Raw genomic sequence first — 23941 nt, forward strand, 5'->3', positions numbered from 1 at the left:
ACCTCGGAGTTGAGTTTGTGCGAAAAAATCAACGGAAAGTGAGTTTTCAAGAGAGCAAGGAGTTGCCTTTGTTAAACTTCAATTTGCGGCCATTTTGTTGCAAAACTAACCCCGTCATTTTGTTTAGAAAGTGAAGAAAACCCAAACAATCTTCACCACCCACAAAACCACCACTCATCACCACAATCATCACCAAATAGTTTGTTAAACTAATATCGTCAAAATGCCATCTTGAAGACATAATGCAAGAGGTTTGCAAGAGATGGAGATGGAAGAAATGAGGCGACAAATTCAGGAACTACAAGAGACCGTCAATGCCCAACAGGCCATATTGGAAGCAGAACGAAGAAGAGTTGATGATGATGGTTCCAGTGACTCTTCATCTTCTAGAAGCAGTCGCTCACACCGACGTAAAACTCCGATGAATGATATCAAGGTCGACATTCCAGATTTCGAAGGAGAACTGCAACCAGATGAGTTTGTTGATTGGCTCCAGGCTATTGAACGTGTATTTGAGTACAAGGAGATACCAGAGGAGCACAAGGTAAAGATTGTTGCAGTAAACCTAAAGAAACATGCTTTAATTTGGTGGGAAAATCTTAAAAGGAGACGTAAGTGTGAAGGAAAAAGCAAGATCAAGACGTGGGACAAAATGTGTCGGAAACTAACCCGTAAGTATTCACCTCCTCATTATTATCAAGCCAATTTTAATCAAAAACAATTGCCTACAAAATCTTCCTACCGACCTATTTCCCCCACCGAAAATCATATCGATTCTCAAAAACCACTAACCCACCAGCATATTTCCTCATTCAAACCCCAACATAATACATTCATAGAGAGAAATACCAAGATACCTAAATGTTTCAAGTGTCAAGGGTATGGACACATAACCTTAGATTGTGTGAATCGTAAAGTATTCACCATCGTCAATGAGGAGATAAACAATATTTTTGAAGAAGAAAGAGAAGACCTCTGTGAATCATTTGAAGAAGAGACAATGGAAGAACCAATATATGATGAAGAATATGTTGGTGTTGACTTTTGTGAAGTGTGTGAAGAAGAGGGAAAAGGAGATCCAATATATGATGAATATGGTCCCGATAACATTCATGAAGCCTTTGAAAAAGAGGAGCATGATGAACCAATATATGACAAAAAAATATATTCCTGCTGAATATGGTGAATCTTTGGAGGTTGAAAGAAGCTTGCAAACAACAATAACAAAAGACATGGTTTGTAATGTCATCATCGATAACAAAATCTGTGAGAATGTTGAATCCAATTATATGGTGGAAAAATTGAAGATGCCGACAAAGGAGCACCCACATCCATACAAGTTGCAATGGCTCAACAAGGATAATGAGGTAAAATTATCTCAACACTCGGCTATTTCATTTTTCATTGACAACGATTATAACGAAAATGTATGGTGTGATGTTATTCCAATGGATACTTGCCACATTCATCTTGGGAGGCCTTGGCAATATGATCGTCATGCATTATTCGATGGTTATGCCAACACCTGCACTTTCGTGATGGATGCGATTAAAATCAAGTTTGCACCTCTGCCACTCAATGAAGGAAAAGAGGAATTCAAACCACTTGATTTTTAGCCGACATGGAACCATTCAAGGATAAAACAAAGTTATGTCTGCTTCGTCCAGTTCCTAAGCCACCTTGGGAAGATGTTACTATTGATTTTTCCCTTGGATTACTTTGAACTCAACAACTGAAGGATTCTAAAATGGTAGTCGGGGACAAGTTTTCAAGAATGGCTCATTTCATCCTATGTTAGGAGGTTAGAAATGTTGTCTTGAGGAAGAAGAAGAAAAGCTTGACTCGAGGACGAGTCTCTTCCAACCCGGAGAGAATGATAGAGAATGGTGAAGAATAATATGGAAGACTCTAGAATACTAGGGAATAATGTGGAAGTCTCTAAAAGACTAAAGAATAATATAGAAGTCTCTAGAATACTAGGGAATAATAAGGAAGCTACTAGACACTACTAAATAAGCACTAGGGAAGTCTTAGCTTTTCTAGATCCTTCTAAGCTTATGTACTAGAGTATCCATATCTCTGGACTTTTCTTTGTTTCCAGATATTTCTAGTTTGTAATGGAGAGCCTTCCTAAAGTAGTATAAATAAGGCTCACCACCTAAGTGTTTTGGCATACTCAAGATAATCAAGCATTGAATGATTCAAGTAATATAACTTTTCCTTTGAGAATATTAGAGTGTTTCTCTATTTTCTCTACCTTTCCTTTTGTCCCTAAGCCAAAAAATATGGTGAATTTTTTTATACATTCAAAAACGTAGTGAAATTTTGATAATCATGGGCATATGGAGTTCTTCACGAGATTGGTTGAACACTGTAACTTAAACCTTTCAACTTCACGAGATTGGTTGAACAGTGTGCGATTTTGGCGTCACACCTCACCCTCACTAGATCACCTCGTACTATGGAGGTGTACATACTTCTATAACATTTAGGTTTTAATTTCAATATTTAGAAGAGATTAACAATAGAAAATTAATTTCATCATTGAGACTAATGGAAAAATATCAAATTGGTCCATTGAAAATTTGGTAGCAACATCATTTTCTCAAATTGCCCAACAGATCCTTATAGTAGTGGTACATTCATCTTTGGTTATTGTTGAACAAGGTTTTAAAATAAACTTCATGTGGATTTTGTACATTTCAGGGTTCTCAACGATTTTTCAGATAGCCTTGTTGCTCTTCCTGTAGTCAATGGTATATATGTCAATATGTCATGTATTGTGTGGATATAAATATAGAGTTGTCTAATTATATTATATCATGCACATTCTAATCAAAATGTAAACCAATTAATTAAATGGTTTTGTAATGTTTTACAACTGTTGATTTTTAGGAACTTATTTCCTAAATATTTTGCTTGCAAAGGAAAACGATCAAGCATGTTTGGTTGACCATTTAGAATTTCCTACTTCATTCTTTAAGGAACCCTTCGCATTATTTTAGAGAACTCCTCAAACCTCACTCTATCTCTCACACTTTTCTATCTTCAATCACACTCAACCAAATCAAAACCCGCATTCTTTACTGATTTGCATTATTTTAAAGAACCCCTCAAACCTCACTCTATCTCTCACACTTTTCTATCTTCCGCTACACTCGACCAAATCAAAATCCTCATTCTTTACTAATACATGCAAGCCACTCTTCTATTGTGAGCGAACCACACCACCATCACACTCTTCTCCCAAAAATCAGTGCACCCTCACCACACCCTAATTCATCTCATATTTCATCTAATAACAAGCAGAAAGGAAGAAAAGCAACAAAATTGTTCCCCTTTTTTATTCTTGCATGTGAGCTAAAAGAAAGGAAGGGATGAGAAAGTTCTCCAAAATTGGTTCAAGCGATACCAAGGGTGGTGGAGAAGAATAAATAAAGAATTGAAAACACAAGGACTTGACATCAAGCTAAAATTGAGTTCATCATCTACTTCAGAAAATCTTAAAGTAGCATAGAATCTCATTAAAAACCTCTCTTAGGATGTGCTAGAGAATGTTAATGTTTGCATGCATGTATATTGCGATAATCCTACATTATTTTATTATTAGATGTAGGAATGCATATTTTGAGTTTGTATTATCTACTATAGAGAATTACAATTTTGAGATAACATTTAAGGACGAGGATTTTTGCAACAAAGGTTACCCTTACTATTTTGCACGAGTTTTGTTTGAATGATAATACTTGAATGTATGATTATTGTTATAGTTTAATTTGGGGAAAATGGTTTTATTCCTCACGGTTTTGGATTTTGGGTTAATAAAATTTGTATGCACTTTGTTTATGTAAAGTTTGATAATTTTAAAATAATTGTACAATTTTTATGATATTATGAAGTGGGTTATTATTCTTCATAAAGTACTATGAACCTATCAGTTAGGAATAATTATATCACTCGTTTTTTAAATTTAAAATCAAATAGGATCTTAATTACTTAATTGAGAATCATCATAGTCAAATTGATACACAATTTGGTGTAAACAGATTTTTAAGGGGTGTGCGAAAAAAAATCTACAAATTATCAAGGGGTACTTATTTACATTCATTTGATATAAAGCTAATTTTCAACATCATTCAAAATAACCAAAGTCTACTCAACACTAAAGAGAGAGACGTACACTCCTACTCTGTATTATCTTCACAACGGTACCATCTTAACTTTTCCAATAATATTTACCTCTAAATATCTTAAAATAATTAAGATAAATGTCAAGGTTACAAGACCCTCACAAAACAAAAACAATAACAAAATCCATGACTAATTCTTCCCTTTCATTGCTGAAATAAAATCGCTTGAGAAATTGAACCAAAGTTCTCTCTCGCAAAGGCAAGATCCTTCACTAATAATCTTTACAACACGAATACTAACACTACTGAAAAAGATAATAAATAAAAAATAGAAATGTTAAGCTTGCAAAACAATTATGAAATTCAATATAGTAAGTACACTGAGCTCCAACATATGATGAATTGAGCCAAACCATAAAAAGTGGCCAAAATATGTACCAATCTGACTAGATTTTTTCTATTCACATAAACACTGCAAGCTTTTGATGTTAGGAGTATAATGTTGTGGATGAACCAAACCAAACCTATGTACACTTCTCATTGAAAAAAATATAGAAAAGATGGCGCCATGAATTTGAAGGGTATCATCAAAATTCAATGCCACTGTTTATCTGAACGGAGAAAGAAGGACGTCCAACACTGCAGAGGGGAGTATCAACTCTCAGAACAAGACCTGACTTCCCAACATTTCCATTCCATTTCGACCTACCAATCTGCACACACCATAAAAAAGACCCAAGAAGTCATTTACAGCGTCATGGATAAGCACTGTTCCTTCATAATAAACTTGTGGCGAAAAAAGTTCAATAATGGTAATAAAGCATTGAATAATGAAATATGGATTAATATTCATGTCACACATATTTTGTGAATCCCAATTAGTATGAAACTGAATAAAGAGCATAAATGGTATACAACGTTTTACACCTACATATATATATTCACGTTGCATGGCTTTTTTGCTCCTAATAAGAATTTATGTATTATGGGGGGCCGAGTCCCACACCAAGTAGTATGAAAGGGTTCCCCAAGTGTTTGGACACTTATCAACCTCTTTTTTTAGGTCGTTTTTACGTGATGAGAACCGAAATTCAGAATCAGAAATTAAGTAGAGAAATAGATCAAAGTCAAACAATTGAAAATGGAATGTATTTAATTGAGTAAGAAACCAAAAAAATAGAATGGAAAAGAATCCAAATCTACTCCAAAGCCAAGCTCCTCACATAAAGAGAAAACAGTCTCCCTGACACAGAGGTTCACTCCAATATTTTTGCATAACCTTCACAATTCACTCACCTCACTTTTTTTACTACTAAGGCATAACAAACCTGCCAACTAAGCAGCCTACATGTACACTTTATTAACCATACATCCTTATCATGCTCTTTATTACATTATAGCTCTTTTTCCTCATCAACCCTCACTCGGGTCTCAATCATTAAGCCACTAGTATGTTATATACAAAAGAATTGACTTCTTACATTCCTTACTAGTACAAATATTACACATAGAAAGTCAAATCTATTGCAATTGACATATTAGTGCCTTCATAAAAACATTAATAGCAATTAGCAAATACACTAGTTCATACATAAGAATAGTACCAACCAGATACAATAATATCTTAGCTTATGTCATTTGCCTTTAGTGCTATCGGTATTCAAAAGTTATAACAATCTTCAGCTTGTCTCAATCCAACAACATAACTCAATAGTATTTCATATATTTCCACCAAAAATATGACAAAATTATAACTTACAGCAAATTAAATGTAAACTAATTTTTTTCTTTGAAAGAGGAAAAGGAGATCAAAGAAAACTATAGGTCCAACTATCAAGAGAAATATAAAATTAAATGGTATATCTATATAGATGGTCAATGACAAAATATCAGGACGCTGTTTACAAACAAGGTCCATGACAAAATGTTGAGGCGTGTTTAGTCCACATAACATATAACTAACCCCACATAATGATAAAAGGCATTTCACCTTCATAAACTAATAATCGTAATTCTGTACTTAATGAACAATAAATGTTTTAATCAGTGTTGTCAAGGTCACGCTATACATCGTGAGATCGTACGATCTTGCGTGTCACAGTGAGTCCAAGTTGGAGCGGGTCCAAGATCCGGGAACACGGCGGAGCAGACAGCGCAGTGGAAAAGCGCAAAATCGCGAGATCGGCGCTCCGTTTTGCATCTGCATAGGGTGTGCGACCCGGTTGACCCGACTCCTGACCTAACCATTTTGCCCTGTTCTGGACAGGATTCGACCCGCTTTCACTTGAAAAGGTTAGAAATTAACCCGCTCTCTCAATTGAATCAATTTACGTTGGGAAATTGTGTGAATTTATCAGAACCGCTCCAAATGGGAATTTCTCATAATTGAGAATTTCAAATTTTCAATCAATTCCCTCTCTTCTTTCACTTCTATAAATTTCTATCGTTCATTTACACTTCTCATCTCTCACTCTGCAAATCATAGCAATTCCAAAGTTCCTCATTTTACCCCACGAAAGGTTACTTTTCTTAAGTTTCTTTTATAGTTTTATCTATTAGGTGGGATCTTACAATCCTACGATCTACGCTTTTTCTATACCCCAACGATCTTTAGTTGAATCCCGATTTTGACAGCCATGGTTTTAACAACATTAGGAATATCCAAATTAAGTTTTCCAGAAGTCAAGCACAAGTTAAGCTTGGTGAAAAACAACTTACAGATACTGAAGCAAATGCGGAAGGATAAGTTGTCATGGAACATCCACAAATTAGATTGAGTTGCTCTTTGATTGAATGAATGAGTTCAGCCCTCAACCCTGGATTGCTTCCACCAAATGTAGGGCACACACTGACATTGGATAGAACATCATAATTATCAAAGTGTACGAACAGAATTTAAAATATAAATTTGCAAGATGATCAGAGACAACAATGAAGTACATCGAAAAGCTCGGAGACATTGATGACCTCTAAATTACAAAAATATAGCTAAAAGAACAAGAGTAGTGCTAGCAACACTCTCTTTTCAACACTCTCTAACACTCACTCTCTTATTGGATGAAAATAATGTATGTCCCACTACTTTAAGTGGAACCCATTTCCAATGTGTGAGACCCACCTTGATTTAAGCCAATAATGAAGTGAGTGTTTAGGAGAGTGTTGAAAAGAGAGTGTTGCTAGCACTACTCTTGTTCTTTTAGCAATATTTTTGTAATTTAGAGGTCATCAATGTCTCCGAGCTTTTCGATGTACTAAATTCTGAAAAAATTTAACACCTTATCAAATCAACTTATTATGGTGTATTATATGACATTTAAAATATAAGTAAATGTGTACTATTAAATTACATGGCTACATATGATGAAATTATCTAAAATGGTTATCGATATTATCTTAACATGATCCAACGGTTTATTTGCTAAAAATCCCATCTAAAACAATTATTAGAGACAACATTATGCTATGTTTGACACTTGGTGTCAATAGATCCTGTAAAAGAATTGTAAATTTTACCTGAATTGAACAGTTGGCCTTACAATGAGACCAGACCTCTTCCAAGCCAGCGCTTGACAAACACCGAAGGAAAACGATTTATCAGGCCATTGTATCATTGGTGTGATTCTCGTTCCCCATTTGTTCTAAGAAAAAAGAAATGGAAGATATCAGTTCCAATGCATGAGGAAATCGGTTCAAAACAACTAACCCTAACTTATTGTAAATTTTGAACATCATTTTCATTATCTCCTTCGTTAACTTGGATTCTATCTAACCTTGCAGGAATAGCTGAATCTCATTTCACCGGGATATTGACCCTGAACTTGAAGAAGACCTCCACAAATAGGAAGGAAAGCACTCGTACTTAGACCCTCACCGGATACATAGGTTAGTTGCCCGTTTGGAAATTGAAGATCCACAAATGACTGCGTCCAAAGAGAGAGCAAAGGAAGACAGCGATAAGAAATGTATACAAATCGTAATTCATACAGATTTATCTAAATATTGGATTCAGTATTTCATGCATAAATAAGGGTTAATTTAATAAGAAGAGGCTGCGAGAGAATATTTTCTTATTAATAGAATATATTTTTTTATATACGGTGTGCAATGATGTGTTTATGTTGAATAAAATTCAAGGCACCAACTATTATTGATACTAACATTAAACCTTCAACACTAAAAGACAATGAAACAAAATATGAAAGTCATTCCTGATGTGGATTAAGCTTATTGAGAATCTATAAAATATGAGTATTCTAGATACTCTAACACCTCAAGTAAAAGCTTGTTGAGGAATAAAGCTTGCTCCAATTAAGCGTGAAAAGGAAAAATGAAAAATAAAAATATTACATAGATGCTCAACAAGACAGCATCCAGAACCAGACACAGGAATAGGATATGAGACCAGTAGTTAAAGGGAAAATTTGAAAAACTAATAAATATTGTAGCTAATTGTATTGTTATGAACCAAATTAACTACCTTTCTTAACAGCTGTACATTATGCAAATGAGTCGTAGGATAATGGATGGAGGAAGTAGCAATGAAACACAATAATGATATTTTCAACATTATGTATTAAGACTAAAGAGTGACATAAATAGTCCTTCATTATAATTGGATAAAAAAATTAATAAAATCGTATTTAAGAGCAAACGTAAGCACATATGTAAGAAAACTAATATCATAAACATCATCGTGGCACTGTGCAAAAAGTTCAAAAAAAAACAGTTCATATCAACTTACACAAGCTACGGGATTCAAGCAAAGCATGGACATCAACAGCCACCGACGGTGTTTTGACCACACTGCTGGACAAAGAGAATGCATTCCGTTCTGACAAATCAGAAAATGACCACATGAGATTAATACATATAAGGGGGAGAAGCTTCATTGACAACATCTATACAATACTAAAAAAATGTGAAGATTAAATGAGCTATTTTGAAAAGAAAAAAAAACTTAAAACTATTTTAGGAAGTGCGAGACAGAACGATTTTGACAGAAAAACAAAGCCTGTAACTACTAATGTATATGGTTTCTTTCTTATCGAATTACAATAATGTTCAAAATTAACACCCAATAATATAGGCACCATTTTAAATTATATGCGGCAGTTTAGAAAGAAAGTTTGTCAGAAACAATGATCCAAAGCATATGATAGAGTATGCAGTAAAAAATATTATTAGGGCAAATTATTAAAAGATCATTCAAACTATAACACGGACACTTTTATAGGATCAAAACAAATTTAACAGGCATGATTTTTTTTCCCTTCCCCATATATTGCAAATTTTATAACAAAATACACTTTAGTGAGCTGAACCTCGTGTTTACCTTTCTGTCGTAGCCATACCACAGCAAATGTTGCTTTGACAAATGAACAGGCAAAAGAAGAGTCGAATCACGGATAAAGAGGAGAGGTCCAAGTTGGACCAGGAAAAGAGATGAATTTTCATTTCCAGATGTAGAACCACCACGTGATGCCTCTACTCTCCACAAATCTCCCCTTGTAGCTATAGAACCTTCTACTTCTTGAGTTCTACTATCATAAGTTGACGTAAAATTTATGACTCCCTGAACATGACAAAATATAACTAGTAAATGAAATAGCAAGATAAGCAATACAAACTAAAGATTCCACATCTTCCACGCATGCATTTCAAAATAGATGTTGAATGTAATAAATATTTCCAAACTAAAAATTGCAATTTGAAGGATTGTAGGGTATATGGAATTGTAGGAGATACAACTACCACGAGAGATTCAATTACATGTCTATGCTCCACATAGTATATCATTTATGGAGTAGAGATTCTAACCAAACAGCAAGATCAACACTAACAACCAACATACTTGAATGTTAAAATGATCAGTGTCAAATACAAAATAATTTGGTCTATACCAGCAAATGTAAGTACTTATTATTAGAAGTGAACTACTTTAGATATGCAAGGGAAAATTTTCAGTCAATGAGATACCGCAAATTTCCACTACAGATTTAACAGCTGATACATTAGGAAAACATTTGTTCAGCTATTGATTTTTATATGACTTGTTGTACCACAATGCTAAAGTTTATGATATCCCTTCTCTTTACACATCATGAATTCCAAAAGAAATTATAAACGCAATGCACAGAAAGAAACAAAAAATAACTACAGCGCAAAATTGTGCATTTTAACAATCCTTTTCCTAACACCACAATTTTTTCAACAAAGACATAATCATGCATTGCATTAGTTCATAGTTTAGACAAATAACTATGTCCTAATCAAAACATCCACTAAACTTTGAACAAAACAAAATTCTAGAAATAAAGACTGTCTCTATACACAAACACACCAATTCATACCAAACCATAACACCCAATTACTTCAACATCCTCCACCATTTCACACAAAAATTATTCTCTATCCATAATAAAATAGATAAGCAGCTACTAAAATCACTTTCCCATCCAACAGTCGACTAAATTTTGCACATAACAAAATTCTAGAAAGGAAAATTGTCTCTAAAAACAAACACGCCAATTCATGCCAAACCATAACACCCAATTACTTCAACAGTCTACCCCATTTCACAAAAAAATTGTTCTCCATACATAATAAAATAGTTATGCAGCTACTACAAATCACTTCCACATCCAACAATTCATCAATATACCAACAAACAAACACACACATGCAACACCAACACTTCTTATGGAAGGCGTGACACCGACACATGTGATTCCGTTCAATTAATTCATTTTTGCAAACATTTACCGGTGCCAACTTGCCAGTGTCACCCACACGTGATTACATTAATTCATTCATTTTTTTCAAATTTTTACCGATGTTAATGTGTCACAAGGGTTTTTGTATCAATGCTTCATAGACAGACACACCGATGCACATAAATACAAATACATGTCATTATAATCATGAACTACATAATATCCAAATCCAAACAAACAACATTAAAAACAACAACAAAAACAATATACAATTTTTCTTTCGAATTAATTCAGTGTTTGTGTAAGTGTGTGTCCGACACCACACATGTAATTACATTCAATTAATTCATTTTTTCAAGATTTACCAATGCCAATAAGTGAGTTCAATGTCATGTCTCTGTCTAGTGTCCGTGTTAGTGCTTCATCTATCATATAATCATGAACTAGAAAATATGCAAAACAACACTAAAAACAAAAATCCAATTTTCTTATACCTGTCTCCTACCCAAATAACCAGCAGAACCAAGATTCAACCCACCAATCTCTTCGTCAACACTACCACTAACACTTTCAGAAAACCCATGATTCTTCAATCTCTCACTAAGCAACCCTAAACCCAAATCCTCATTCAAACCAACCCCAACTAAACCCCTCCTCTCTCTCCCTTTCCCCCAACCCTAACCCCATCCTCCTCCTGCTTAAACGGCACCGGCAACGACCTAAAAAACTGCTGAACCATTCCATTCAAACTAGCACCAAAATCCATCCCAGCTTGACCGATCCGATTACCGATATCGAAAATCGCCGAAACACCATAATCATCAACAGGTAATCCAAAATCCTTCTTCCCAAAACTCTGCGTCGAAAACTCCAGATCAAACAGCTTTGATTTTGGAGGATTTGGCCAAACGATTTGCGGTGGAGTTATGCGTGTATGAATCAATTCGGTGAAACCTTGCGTAAATCGGTCAGCTATATCCTGACCGTGTCGTTGCATTTCTTCCCATGCCTCGAACGAACTCTCCATGTTTCGTGTTCGAGAAACCAATAAAACAACGAATCGAAGCGATAAGAGCTGAATCGGAGTTAAGATAAGTAAAAATGGTGAATGGAGGTTGAAGAAATGTGAAATGTGGAAGAATGGTATGTAATGTAATGAAATGAAATTGAAGTGATAAAATAAAAAATTATAAAAGGGTGTGTGGGAGTGAGTGCACGCGATGCGTATTGCGCACCTTATATGTATGATTTGGTGACACGTAGCAGTGTTTGTGGATGAGGAATGGTTTGAGATTTGATTTTTGTTAGGACAAGGTTATTAAGTAAGGTGACAAATTTAATGTGTCTGTGTGTTTAGTGTATTAATATTCGTTGGGTTAAGATTGGATGGTTTAAAATTTAAATATGGTATTTTAATGTAAAAGTTTGGGGAATTAGTTATTATAGTATTTGAGTGGGAAAGAAGTAGTCACTTTAATTCTTAAATACAGAGAAATTGCAAAACAGTCTTTAATGTAGATTTTGTTGGTCAATTTCAGGGACCAAAGTGACAAATAAAGTCTACATTCAAGGACTAAATTGACTAACGGAGTCTGCATTCAGAAACTAAAATGACTAACAGATTCTACATTCAGGGACTATTTTACAATTTATCTACATTCAAAGATTAAAGTGACTGACTATTTTCTTATTCGGTCACTAAAGTGACTAAACTCCCATAAAAGTTTTATTGGAATTTGGATTGTTTGATTGTCATCCAACGATTGTGGATGTGTTGAATGTATGAATTTGTGACTGTGGAATTTTATTTGTTTTTAGTTGAGGGATGAGGAATGGGTCATTTGAGGGGAGATGAAAGGGAATATCAGTATGGCTGCCAATGAACATTCCAGTTTCCACACGTTATATTAAGACCATATACTACCAAATCATTGATAAAAAATTGTCAAAAGAAAAAACAAATCACCAATCAAAACAACAAAGGCCATAACATATAAGCCAAATGAATGGTACCTTGATTTCAGATTTATTTATTTATTTATTTAATAGTAGGATTTTATATTAAAATTTTTTATTATTTTTTCCATTTTAAAATGAGTTGTTTAAGTTTTACAAATAACCTCTAAAAAATGTTTTACGAATAAATTAAGATATTTGAGGACAAAACTATTTTTCTAAATGATCTTACAATTAAAGTCGGAGAGAGTAACATTATTAACAATTAACAATTGTTGATCAGTTTTCTACCACCATAAATGCAAACGCACCTTAATTAGATTGTAGAGTTGAAAAAATAATTCATTCTATATTGAAAAAAATGTTTTTTTTTTAACCTTGTAGTTCTCAAAGAAAAAGATTATAGTAATTTGAAATTCGGTAAAATAAATATATCTTGATCAAGAATGGTTCTATCTTAGTGAAGTTTGTTAACCATTTAAACTCAATTATTTTATTGATAATATTCATTTTAAAACAAACTCATAACGGAATGAGTAGTAAGATTAGCACACATAATAACAAAACGGAACGAGTAGTAAGATTAGCAAGCAAGACTACTATCCATTTAATTATTATCCACGTAAGAGTATCTTTAATGACTATTTTATACCCAATTATTATGTTTGAGGAGGTTTTAAATTATAGTATCCTCCTAATAAATGCATGGGAGCAGAATCAGTTTTTGAAAATCGTTTGGCAATTTGTGTATAACTTTGCTACCAAACTCATAACGATTGTAGGAGGAATAATTGGATCTTTTTTCCATGAGTAGAAGGAATAATTGGATCTTTCAGACTTTTTTTTTTTTTTAACATGAAAATACATTAAAAAGGAGAAATTACAACCTCATATCTTTTTGGATAGAAAATTGCTTTTCTGACAATGAAAACTTCATATTGACACAAGTAAAATACTAAAATGCCTTCAGCGGCAGTTAACAACCGTTGGATAAAGCGTCATTAACTGTCGTTCATACTAGTAAACTAGACCAGGTTATCCAGGAGAATTTTTCCTGTTTTTGCATCCAATTGCAAATTAAAGTAAACAGGCAGGATATGTCGGGAAATTAAAATGTACGTACAAAATAATATTTAACAGATAAAATTAAAACGGAAGAAATAATATAAAGGTATGTCGGAAAATGTCATAGAAATACCAAAATGTACGGAACATGTCATAATTATACATCATAGTCAAAAAGTACATAAAAAAAAAAAGCCTAATCACAATCAACCCTGCTGCCTAGCATGCCTCGGCCCCCTGCGTCGCCTGAAAATCTGATACGTAAGGGCAAGGCGACCAGTACCGGCTATCCACATCACCTCCTGGACAATATCCTCTTTAGTCATCTCGGCTTGCCTGGCCACAATATCATCAGCTATATGCACCACATCCCGGATAATCGTCAGTTTGTCAGGCATCTCTCTGGCATGCTCCTCCTCCATGCTCTACTCCACGTTCGTCGGCCTGGGAGGAGATCCTTCATCAGGTGGGAGAATACGAGGGTGAGAGACTTTGGCATACCAAGCCATGTAGTCAGGCGCATGATGACATGCTCTCTCACACCCTTCTCCCGAAGCAGTGAATAACCACGCTTGAGCGTCCATCGACACAGTGGTCAGCAACTGCGTAGGCACCTGAGGGACATCTGACGGATGTCTGGGAACGTCTTGTACAAAGGATAATTGCCTCTTTACCCGCTCAGGTAAATGACAGTACACCCTCTCCTTCCCGCACATGAGTCATCCCGAGTAAGTGCACAGAAGCTGAAATGGGTGCACGTCTCTGTGATCACCATAAATAGAAAACATGACGACATCCACCTCCAAGCGATCCAGGCGTAAGCGGTAATGGTGCACATCTTTATGCCCTCTGCTAGTAAGCCATCTCCCAGCACATGGTCTCTCTGGCTTCCACCTCGGGTTAGGCTTCCTTGGGTAAGGACCTAACAAATGCTCCAAAATCCATCCCTGCAACAAAATAAATAATACACAAAATTAATTATTCGAGTTAAATATTCAATAAATCTAAAACATTATAAAATAATCTAACATGATAATAAAATTTATAAAATAAATTCATAAAGAAATTAAGATATATATTAAATTATTACCATAAAAAGAGTCGTACAACTAGCCATCGTGCTGCTATTCAGGATAACATAATCATCCAGATAATCGTAAGGTAAGCTAAGGTCATCCCTCCCCATGACCACTTCTCAATCGCCTGCAAGTCCGCCATGCAATCAAGATATATCAAGTCGATGTATCTGTTCGTTTTGTTAGTGAACAACGCAAAACCGACGAGATATAGAAGGAAACTCCTCACACACCACACCCTCATCCTGCCTCTCTCCTGCAGCTCCTCCCTCATCTGTGGCTCCTCAAGCTGTCTAGCCTCTGTCAGGTGGTCCTCATAAACCCGCTTCAGTGAGGGATAACTAATATGACCAGCAGATTCATTCCTAACCTCAGCCCTAGCATCAGCATCTGACATGCCTAACAACCTGGTCATCAAATCAATCGAACGGTCCCAATTGTAACACCCCGACTTCCCAACAGTTATATTAATAAGTAAAATCAGAGTTAAATCAACAACGGAGTGTTACACTGCTTTTCAAAAATCCATAAATAGAATAAAGTACTATTTATTAAAATCAACTTTGATAAAATATCAGTTCATTGCAGCGGAAAGTATTTTTCAACATTAAACATCCTTCAAATAAATCCTTAGCACTTGGCCTCAACAAAATATCTTTAATGATTAAAATCAATATCAACAGGTTCATAATGATACATAAGGAATGAAAACATGACAACGATATCCCATCCCGTTACGTATCAGAGCCCTAAGACACTTGAGCCACCACTTCTAATAAACTTCAATACCTGCAAGTTACCCATACGAAGGGCAACAATTCCAAGCAGAAGGGGTGAGATTCACAAACAATAATAATAGATATATAAATCATCAACTTAATTAAATAACGTAGTAAGCAACATATAAGTCAACAATAATATTCATACTTCTTCGACTTTAATAACTCTTACTAAATCAACCAACAACGACAACAACAACTCGACCACAACAACAATATCTCCCTCAACAACAACGACCACAACACAACCTACAACAACGACAATATCACCATCAACGACAACGACAACATCATCCACTACATCAACGACAACGAACGACAGGGTACTATTTTCAACTCAATGAATGACTAAGCATTCCGAGGCATAAGCCCCCAACAATTTGAATGATGAACATTCCAGGGCATGAGCCCTCAACAGATTGAATGATTAACATTCCAGGGCATGAGCCCTCAACAGATTGAATGACAAGGCATTCCAGGGCATAAGCCCTCAACGGTTGAATGACGAGCATTCCAGGGCATGAGCCCTCAACAGATTGAATGACAAGGCATTCCAGGGCATAAGCCCTCAACAGATTGAATGACAAGGCATTCCAGGGCATAAGCCCTCAACAGTTTCCTAATCATGAAAGGACTCCACTTGTGTATATCAGCATACAACTCAACTACGACAACGACTGTGCATAATAACTTATGACTTACTCCCCAACTTGGTCAACATCAACAATCTATGACTCCGTTACTTAGAACGACAACTTGCAACCTTACAACTCGAACCAACACATTGTACATTCTAATTGAATGCATGTATGCATACACCAACAATCAGCAGCAAATCATATTCAATCAACAGCAACATATAATAACAAGCAGCGAGACAACAATAATAATAATCATCATATACAACAAGTAGGACTCATATCAACATATTTCATAATATATAACTATCTCCTCATTTGTTCATCAACCTAAGTCGACGTCATTAAACATTATAAACATCCTCTCTAAATCTCCGTATAATCAAGAATAACTTCTCCCCTACCTCATGGGTCTACTCATATCATCACGTGCGACAAAAGATCGCAAAATCCTAAACAAGGCTTCTGAAATGGGACAACTCGCGAGGCGAGAGGCTCTACTCGCCATGGCGAGTTAGGGTAAACTACTCACCATTCCATTCTGACACCATTCCAAGTTCAATCTCATTCTAAAACTTTGCCTAATCATTAAGGTATATGTTCAGGCCCTCATAAACACCCAAGGTTAAACTCACAGCTCAAAAACACGAAATCATGCAAGCTCTCTGCCCACACTCGCCACGGCGAGTAAACTTGCTCGCTATGGCGAGCTGCGAAATGCAACTCGCGAGGCGACCACTCCTGCTCGCGAGGCGAGCGATGATCTTCATCACTCGCTATGGCGAGGTTCATCACTCGGGAGGCGAGCGATGAATAACAGTACGGCCAGGTTACAGTTTTTCTCAAAAATTCACCCAATTCCATGGTTCTAACCTTAAAACTGATTCTAAACATCAATATATGAATTATCTAAAGTCTGCTCATCATTCCTACATCAATTCACCCTAATTTCATCATTTAATCATCAATTCTCTCCTTAACCCTAATTCCCAATTCTCCAAATTTATTCATAATCTTTATTAAACAGAATCAGAATTATATAAACTAAAATCATTGCAAGTTAGCCTCACCCTTACCTTAGATAATCGAAATCGCAGCCCTTCTTGGTTCTCTTCCCTTTTCTTGACTCTTCTCTTTTTTTCTCTGTTGTACGTGAAAACTGCCTCTCCCTTCTATTTTCTATTTCTTAATAAATATAACCTCTCAATATTCCTTAACTCCTCTTATTTCTATTAAATTCTAATTTAACCCCCAAACTCCAAAATAAATCCTAATTCTCACTTATTCTATTAAATACTAAAAATAGCCATTTAATAAAATACACCACACCACAAAACAACATAAATGATTTAAAAATCATATAAAGGACTTTAAATAACTAAAAATAATTAAATAAAATTGGGGCGTTACAACTCTCCCCAACTTTAGAATTTTCGTCCTCGAAAATATACCTCTAAAACGTAACCCTGCACCACAAACAACAATCAGAACAATTAACAAAACAACATTAGAGTTGACACTCTATCCTAGGTGGCTCAACACGACTCTACTACTTGGCCGGACGGACCAACCTGCTCTGATACCAATTGTAACACCCCGACTTCCCAACAGTTATATTAATAAGTAAAATCAGAGTTAAATCAACAACGGAGTGTTACACTGCTTTTCAAAAATCCATAAATAGAATAAAGTACTATTTATTAAAATCAACTTTGATAAAATATCAGTTCATTGCAGCGGAAAGTATTTTTCAACATTAAACATCCTTCAAATAAATCCTTAGCACTTGGCCTCAACAAAATATCTTTAATGATTAAAATCAATATCAACAGGTTCATAATGATACATAAGGAATGAAAACATGACAACGATATCCCATCCCGTTACGTATCAGAGCCCTAAGACACTTGAGCCACCACTTCTAATAAACTTCAATACCTGCAAGTTACCCATACGAAGGGCAACAATTCCAAGCAGAAGGGGTGAGATTCACAAACAATAATAATAGATATATAAATCATCAACTTAATTAAATAACGTAGTAAGCAACATATAAGTCAACAATAATATTCATACTTCTTCGACTTTAATAACTCTTACTAAATCAACCAACAACGACAACAACAACTCGACCACAACAACAATATCTCCCTCAACAACAACGACCACAACACAACCTACAACAACGACAATATCACCATCAACGACAACGACAACATCATCCACTACATCAACGACAACGAACGACAGGGTACTATTTTCAACTCAATGAATGACTAAGCATTCCGAGGCATAAGCCCCCAACAATTTGAATGATGAACATTCCAGGGCATGAGCCCTCAACAGATTGAATGATTAACATTCCAGGGCATGAGCCCTCAACAGATTGAATGACAAGGCATTCCATGGCATAAGCCCTCAACGGTTGAATGACGAGCATTCCAGGGCATGAGCCCTCAACAGATTGAATGACAAGGCATTCCAGGGCATAAGCCCTCAACAGATTGAATGACAAGGCATTCCAGGGCATAAGCCCTCAACAGTTTCCTAATCATGAAAGGACTCCACTTGTGTATATCAGCATACAACTCAACTACGACAACGACTGTGCATAATAACTTATGACTTACTCCCCAACTTGGTCAACATCAACAATCTATGACTCCGTTACTTAGAACGACAACTTGCAACCTTACAACTCGAACCAACACATTGTACATTCTAATTGAATGCATGTATGCATACACCAACAATCAGCAGCAAATCATATTCAATCAACAGCAACATATAATAACAAGCAGCGAGACAACAATAATAATAATCATCATATACAACAAGTAGGACTCATATCAACATATTTCATAATATATAACTATCTCCTCATTTGTTCATCAACCTAAGTCGACGTCATTAAACATTATAAACATCCTCTCTGAATCTCCGTATAATCAAGAATAACTTCTCCCCTACCTCATGGGTCTACTCATATCATCACGTGCGACAAAAGATCGCAAAATCCTAAACAAGGCTTCTGAAATGGGACAACTCGCGAGGCGAGAGGCTCTACTCGCCATGGCGAGTTAGGGTAAACTACTCACCATTCCATTCTGACACCATTCCAAGTTCAATCTCATTCTAAAACTTTGCCTAATCATTAAGGTATATGTTCAGGCCCTCATAAACACCCAAGGTTAAACTCACAGCTCAAAAACACGAAATCATGCAAGCTCTCTGCCCACACTCGCCACGGCGAGTAAACTTGCTCGCTATGGCGAGCTGCGAAATGCAACTCGCGAGGCGACCACTCCTGCTCGCGAGGCGAGCGATGATCTTCATCACTCGCTATGGCGAGGTTCATCACTCGGGAGGCGAGCGATGAATAACAGTACGGCCAGGTTACAGTTTTTCTCAAAAATTCACCCAATTCCATGGTTCTAACCTTAAAACTGATTCTAAACATCAATATATGAATTATCTAAAGTCTGCTCATCATTCCTACATCAATTCACCCTAATTTCATCATTTAATCATCAATTCTCTCCTTAACCCTAATTCCCAATTCTCCAAATTTATTCATAATCTTTATTAAACAGAATCAGAATTATATAAACTAAAATCATTGCAAGTTAGCCTCACCCTTACCTTAGATAATCGAAATCGCAGCCCTTCTTGGTTCTCTTCCCTTTTCTTGACTCTTCTCTTTTTTTCTCTGTTGTACGTGAAAACTGCCTCTCCCTTCTATTTTCTATTTCTTAATAAATATAACCTCTCAATATTCCTTAACTCCTCTTATTTCTATTAAATTCTAATTTAACCCCCAAACTCCAAAATAAATCCTAATTCTCACTTATTCTATTAAATACTAAAAATAGCCATTTAATAAAATACACCACACCACAAAACAACATAAATGATTTAAAAATCATATAAAGGACTTTAAATAACTAAAAATAATTAAATAAAATTGGGGCGTTACACCAATCCATTGCCTCGTCGTGGTCCAGCATGCGGCCGTGAATAGGAATGTGTAGGAGATTATGCACATCGTCCAAAGTGATCGTCATCTCTCCCACAGGTAGATGAAAACTGCTGGTCTCCATGTGCCACCTCTCGCAGAGAGCACGTATCATGGCATGGGGTCACAATCGAATACCCGGTGTGTATCAAATCATGTAGGCCAGACCCCTCCACATGCTCTCAAAACCACTTCAAATCCGCCTCCGGCTTATCAAGCTCTTTCACCCTTTTCCCTGCATTTATACTCTTGTAACCCACTTCATCATACCACATCTGAAATTCAAATTAATTAAGACATTGTCACTATTTTAAATAATTCAAACGCTTACGCTACATAATATTAAATAATTAAATCACTTACTCTACATTATTTTAAATAATTAAATCACTTACGCTACATAATATTAAATAATTAAAACACTTACGCTACATTATTTTAAACAATCACTTTAAAGTATTTAAAGAATTTTAAACAATTTAAACACTTACATTATGATGGTTCACCCAAAGAGGATTCGCCATGTGCCTCGCGTAGTCGGACAACAGTGACGTGGTCTCAAGTCCTCCAGGAAAGGGAGGCCCTCCAACAGGATACGGCGGTATCAACGGAACACGACGACGTCATGGCTGAGTCTGAGGCTCAGGCTCATCCTCAGGAAATAGATTATCTGCCTCAAGATAATCCTCCACAACATCTTGTGGCACCCCCTCCTCATCCTCTGCCTCGTCCTGCGGTGGCTGAAAAAACATTCTCTCCTCCTCCATCCGATCATATCCAACAAAACCCTCATCCGCATACCCAACATAATCATGCGCTGGTGTCGGATCAACCACCTGGGAGGAGTAATCCACCTGTGCGTGTGATCCCTCTCCATCTATCCTCGGGTCCCTGCGCTTCCGAGTCTTAGGGACATACGGGTTTTGATCCCCCTTTTCTCTCCGAGCGCTAGCGGTACTCGCCGCTTTACCTTTCTGCATCCTATCCTCTTTAATAACCCGCTGCTGCTCATTCGTATCCCTAGTCATATCTGTACAGAACAAATTTAAGAAAACATAAATACGTGGAACAATGGTTCTAACCTAATCTAACTTATGCCTTCATCAAACCTAATCTAACTACATTATCCTAATCTAACTTATGCATTCATCAAATCTAATCTAACTACATTATCACATTATGGTTGTTCTACATTATGGTTATCATTATGCCAAAATTATGGAGCAATGTTCTAACCCTTACATTATCACACATTAAACTTAAGCATGTATGATAAATTAAACTTAGGCATTCATAAAATTTAATATAACACATTCATCAAACTTTATGTAACATATCACATTGTGTCATTCAACAAAAAATGCCAAAAAAACAAACTTATAAACATCATAACATATATGCATTACACAAATATACAGTTATTATATCATTATGTCCAAACTAATCAAACTTGCCAAAAAAAAACAAAAATGCAAACTTATAATCATTATAACATACATACATTATAAAATTGAACATATTTGCAAAAATATTACACAAAAAAAAGCAAGATTTTCTCACTTAGGAATTTCATCAAACACCTTATGTGCATTTCAAAATACTAGCACAATTAGTGTTAATTCAAAATCAAATTCAACTACATTGTACCTAAACCTACTCTAAACAACAATGCCAACAAAAACCCTACATTATAACATCAAATTCTAACATAATTTGCAATTTCAAAAACTCTATTTTCTTTCTAAATATTATTTTCTCTTGAAACTACTACAATTAATTAAAGCTCTAGTTTATATATGTTATCCTTATTAATCCAATGTCTCTATCTCAATTAACTAAACAACCTTACCCAAACATGTTAAAACGGATTTAATTCAAATAAAAATAAATAAATAAAATAATAATAATGTCAAACAATCAACACTACTACTACTAATAATAATACTAATATTATCTAATAAGTATATTAAAAAAATAATATTAAAAATCGGGATGCTACAGGATGCTTCTAGAGCAGGCTTGGACTCCTTCATGAATTAGAGTTTCAGGATAAACAAAGAAACCTGTTCTTGGGTGGGGTGTATTATTTGGTGTAGAATATGGTGATGTTGTATGTTGATGATCTTTTGTTTCTTGATTATTTGCAGGAAGTGTTAAACGAGCTGGTGAAAAACCAAGATTTAGAGGAGTAGAGAGGTTTTGTTGGCTGTGATTACTGGTTGAAGGTTCAATTACAAAGATGTGATTGTGAGATATATTGGGATTAGCCATAAAAGGGAAACAGAGGTGATAAATTGAGTTTGGGAAAGAAAACTGGAAAGAAAGTAAAGGGGAGAACAGATGAGGGCAGATTCACAAAGGAGAAAATTTGCAGGAAGAAAAAAGAAGGGGAAATCGAAGAGATGGTGATAGAGTGATAAACCAGATAAGAGAACGAACGGGAAGACAAAATTAGAGGATTGGGGGGTTTAAGAAACCAGAAAACTCAGGAATCGATTGGTTGGTGGCATCCACTGAGGGAGATAACAACTAAGAACAACAGGCAATGCAAACGAGGATGATGGAGAATTATGATGTTGCTTGAATCGTAGTGACACATAATCTTGGAGAAATCTTGAATCGCCCTTTAAAAATCTATTATCCCCTGGAGACCATTGGATCTTTTAGACTTTGATTTCGTTTGTTTTGGATTTTTTCTTTAAGAAAATAAACTTTTTTTTTTTCCATTTTTAAGTGTTTGTTTAGGATTTTTAGAAAAATCATTTTATCAAAAAAAATCTATTTTGATTTAGAAAAGCTATTAGGATTATCTTTTCTCAAAATTTATTTTTTTCAAAAATAAAGAGGTAACACGTGTACGTGTTAAAACTCTTTTTTTTAATGGATTTTTATGTGTAGTAGGCAAAGAAAAATAACTTTAGATTCTTTATAAAATCTCTAAAAATTAATCTCTAGATTCTTTTAACACAATCTATTTTTTTAAAAGCTAAAACAAACGCACCCTTTATTGTCTTTTTTACAAGAATAAGAAAATCATATGTTAAGTATGGGGTGTAGGTTGAACATGGTATCTTCATTATTTAACACTTAATATGTGTGAGTTTAATCGTTAAACGCTTTTAAATAAAAAAATCGTTTTATTTTGTTTCATAATAACAATTTGTACTTGCAGTGAGTACAATATTAGAAATTAGGATTTATTCTGTTTTTGTCCTCCTTGAGAATGCTCTCAAGAGGTGTATTTATAGTCCTCTGTTTGCTTTTTTTCTCGTGACTTAAGCCCTAAGCAACATGGGCCTTAAGTCTTTTCATAGTGCTCTAGAAGCTTCTAGAAGCCTATTGAGGCGACGCCCTTGGGGGAAAACACGCCTAGGCTTTAGGAGCCCTTCTGGAGGGCACCTAAGCCTTTCTGAAGGGCATTCGTGCCCTTAGGAATAGACTGAAGGGAACCTAAACCTTTCTGAAGGGCATTCGTGCCCTTAGGGCAAGGCGAAGTGATGAATTTATAAGGTCAATTGTTCGAATAAGTTACCATTTATCATTCCAGATGCTTCTAGAAGTCTTTTGAG

The 23941-nt window shown here is 35.4% G+C and overlaps 1 protein-coding gene across 1 annotated transcript; it reads right to left on the minus strand.

The window, feature by feature from the left end:
* Positions 1–4317: 4317 nt before the first annotated feature.
* Positions 4318–12012, minus strand: LOC11406821 (uncharacterized). Its single transcript, XM_039830687.1, has 8 exons — positions 11488–12012; positions 11338–11443; positions 9463–9702; positions 8872–8961; positions 7901–8050; positions 7644–7768; positions 6849–6978; positions 4318–4843 (listed from the first exon to the last, which is right to left on the minus strand). Exons 1-8 carry the CDS (start codon positions 11868–11870, stop codon positions 4718–4720), a joined length of 1350 nt encoding a protein of 449 aa, XP_039686621.1. The 5' UTR covers positions 11871–12012; the 3' UTR covers positions 4318–4717.
* Positions 12013–23941: the final 11929 nt, after the last annotated feature.

The sequence above is a fragment of the Medicago truncatula genome, chromosome 2, assembly GCF_003473485.1.
Source record: "Medicago truncatula cultivar Jemalong A17 chromosome 2, MtrunA17r5.0-ANR, whole genome shotgun sequence".
NCBI classification, from domain to species: domain Eukaryota; kingdom Viridiplantae; phylum Streptophyta; class Magnoliopsida; order Fabales; family Fabaceae; genus Medicago; species Medicago truncatula.